Source organism: Eptatretus burgeri, chromosome 4, assembly GCF_056783735.1.
Source record: "Eptatretus burgeri isolate ZD-2024b chromosome 4, Ebu_testis_v1, whole genome shotgun sequence".
NCBI lineage: Eukaryota > Metazoa > Chordata > Myxini > Myxiniformes > Myxinidae > Eptatretus > Eptatretus burgeri.
In genome coordinates this window covers 29,082,473-29,084,558 of record NC_140964.1, presented here as the reverse complement: position 1 = coordinate 29,084,558, position 2,086 = coordinate 29,082,473, and the positions used below count along the sequence as shown (strand labels likewise).

Sequence of the window (2,086 nt, the reverse complement as noted above, 5' to 3'; positions counted from 1 at the left end):
TCAACGCTTTAATGATTTGAATGGCTGTTTCTCAACGCTTTAACGATTTGAATGGCTGTTTCTCAACGCTTTTACGATTTGAATGGCTGCCGCTCAACGCTTTGAACGATTCAAATCGCTGCCGCTCAACGCTTTAACGATTTAAATAGCTGCCGCTCGGCGATTTACATGGACGCTGCCGCTCGACGATTTCAATCATAACAAAGCCAGACAACGAAGTGTCAACATCATCGTCATGCCGAAGCAAGCTCCGAAGAATGCTGCCAAGAAGTCTTCTGGCCATGACCGTGGACACGGACGCAAGGACGATCCATCATCACCAAAACCCTCGCCACCACGCTCACCCTCTGACGGAGAGGATGCTGGCTCCAACGCCTCTGCGGCATCGTCGGTGGCATCGATAGCTGCGTGCGTGGCCTCTACCTCCGCCTCCTCTCTGCCCAACCCCTGCGAAGAAGAGGGCAAGAAGACACAGTTTTGTCTTGATTTCCAAGAGGAGCAGCTCATGTGCGATTTCCTTCACGTGAATGCCTCCCTCTGGGACATCAAGAAGAGGGGCTACCGGAGGGTGGACAAGAAGGAAAAGCTCTGGGAGGATCAAGGCAAGGCCATGGGAAAGTCTGTGGAGCACCTTCAAGGGTGGTTCAAGTCCCTACGAGACGCCCACACCCGTCTCGACAAGAACAAGAGCGGTGACGGCGCCCCGGAGATGACAGAGAGGGAGCAGTGGTTGAAGGCAAACTTCGGCTTCCTCAAGACTGTGGTCCGCCATCATGCTGAGCCCGTCAATAGTGTAAGTAAAAACACATTAATATCAATACTAATGTGGGTATTTATATTCGTTTTACTGTACTACAGATGTCAAAGCAAATTATTCATTGATTACTAAAAAAAACATTGAATTTGCCTCTTATTTTTGCCTTGTAATATACTAACCAATTGTCATAATTGCAGGTAAAGGAAACCATTGCAGCACACAGCGGGGACCTCGAGGCTGCCGAGGCTGCCTGTGCAGAGCTCATGGTTGGTGACGACAGCACGCCCTCCCTTGTCCCCTATTCATCCACACAGGGCAAGGGGAAGCGTGGCCACGACGATGACCAGTTGCTGTAGTCACTGCAGAAGAGAGTGCTCGAGTCTGGGGAGCTCCTCAAAGTTCTCATGCAGCCTCAGCCTATGACAGCCACCGTAGCCTTCGGAAACTACATGCGTGACAGCCTGCTCAGCATGTCTATGCGCAAGTTCCGGAAGGCAAGGTCACGCTTCACCCCAATTCTCAGTGAGCTGTTGGACGAGGAGAGTGGTGAGGAAGAACCTCGCATAGTCCGCACCGTCCCTGCTCCTGCTTCCATGCGAAGTAAAGCACCAGCTACGTACCAGCCAACTCGCCACATGTGGAGACACAAGGCACCGGCTGCGTCAGCGTGGGGCGTACAGACAACTGTCCATGTGGACCCGGACATGCAGCAGCCACAGAGCGAGCAGCTGATGCCTCCTCCCCCTCAACATGGGTTCCAGCTTCCTCCTCCTGTGATTACGCAGCAGCCAAGCTCCGCCTCTGCCTCTGCCTCTGCTGCTCTAGGCTCGGTTGACCAGTTACCGAACCAGAGCCCAAGCGCCTTTGACACTAGCGGTCACAGTATATTCAACATCTCTGGACTCTCAGGAATGCTCAACCTGTCCAGCGATCCTATTGCTGCAAGCACCCTGTGTGGGGAGTTGAAGACACCTCCACCACCAGAGCACAACTACATCCAGTGACAGTTGTGCGCTTCTCTGGATTTGCAGAGACATTGTTTTGACCAGAGCACTGAATATAAGTTGAGCAAACTCTTTTTTGTTGTTGATGTTATTTTTTTAATATTTAAATCAAAAACAATAATTAACAATAACAAGCTGGTAGGCGACATGGCTGCTCGCTCGAGATGGAAAGCTGGCCGACGCGGCCAGCCGATATTCATGTACAATGTGCAATGTACAATGTACATGCTATCAATCAATTTTGCACAATAAATATGATTATCACAGCCCTCTTAGTTTGCGCCCAGAAACCCGCCTTGTGAAATTTCAGGCATGTTTCCAAAGT

General features: G+C 50.9%; 1 protein-coding gene across 1 annotated transcript; it reads left to right on the top strand.

The window, feature by feature from the left end:
- The first annotated feature begins 235 nt into the window (after positions 1-235).
- LOC147027708 (uncharacterized) lies at positions 236-1,113 on the top strand. Its single transcript, XM_085877256.1, has 2 exons — positions 236-793; positions 955-1,113. Exons 1-2 carry the CDS (start codon positions 236-238, stop codon positions 1,111-1,113), a joined length of 717 nt encoding a protein of 238 aa, XP_085733382.1.
- The last annotated feature ends 973 nt before the right edge of the window (positions 1,114-2,086 follow it).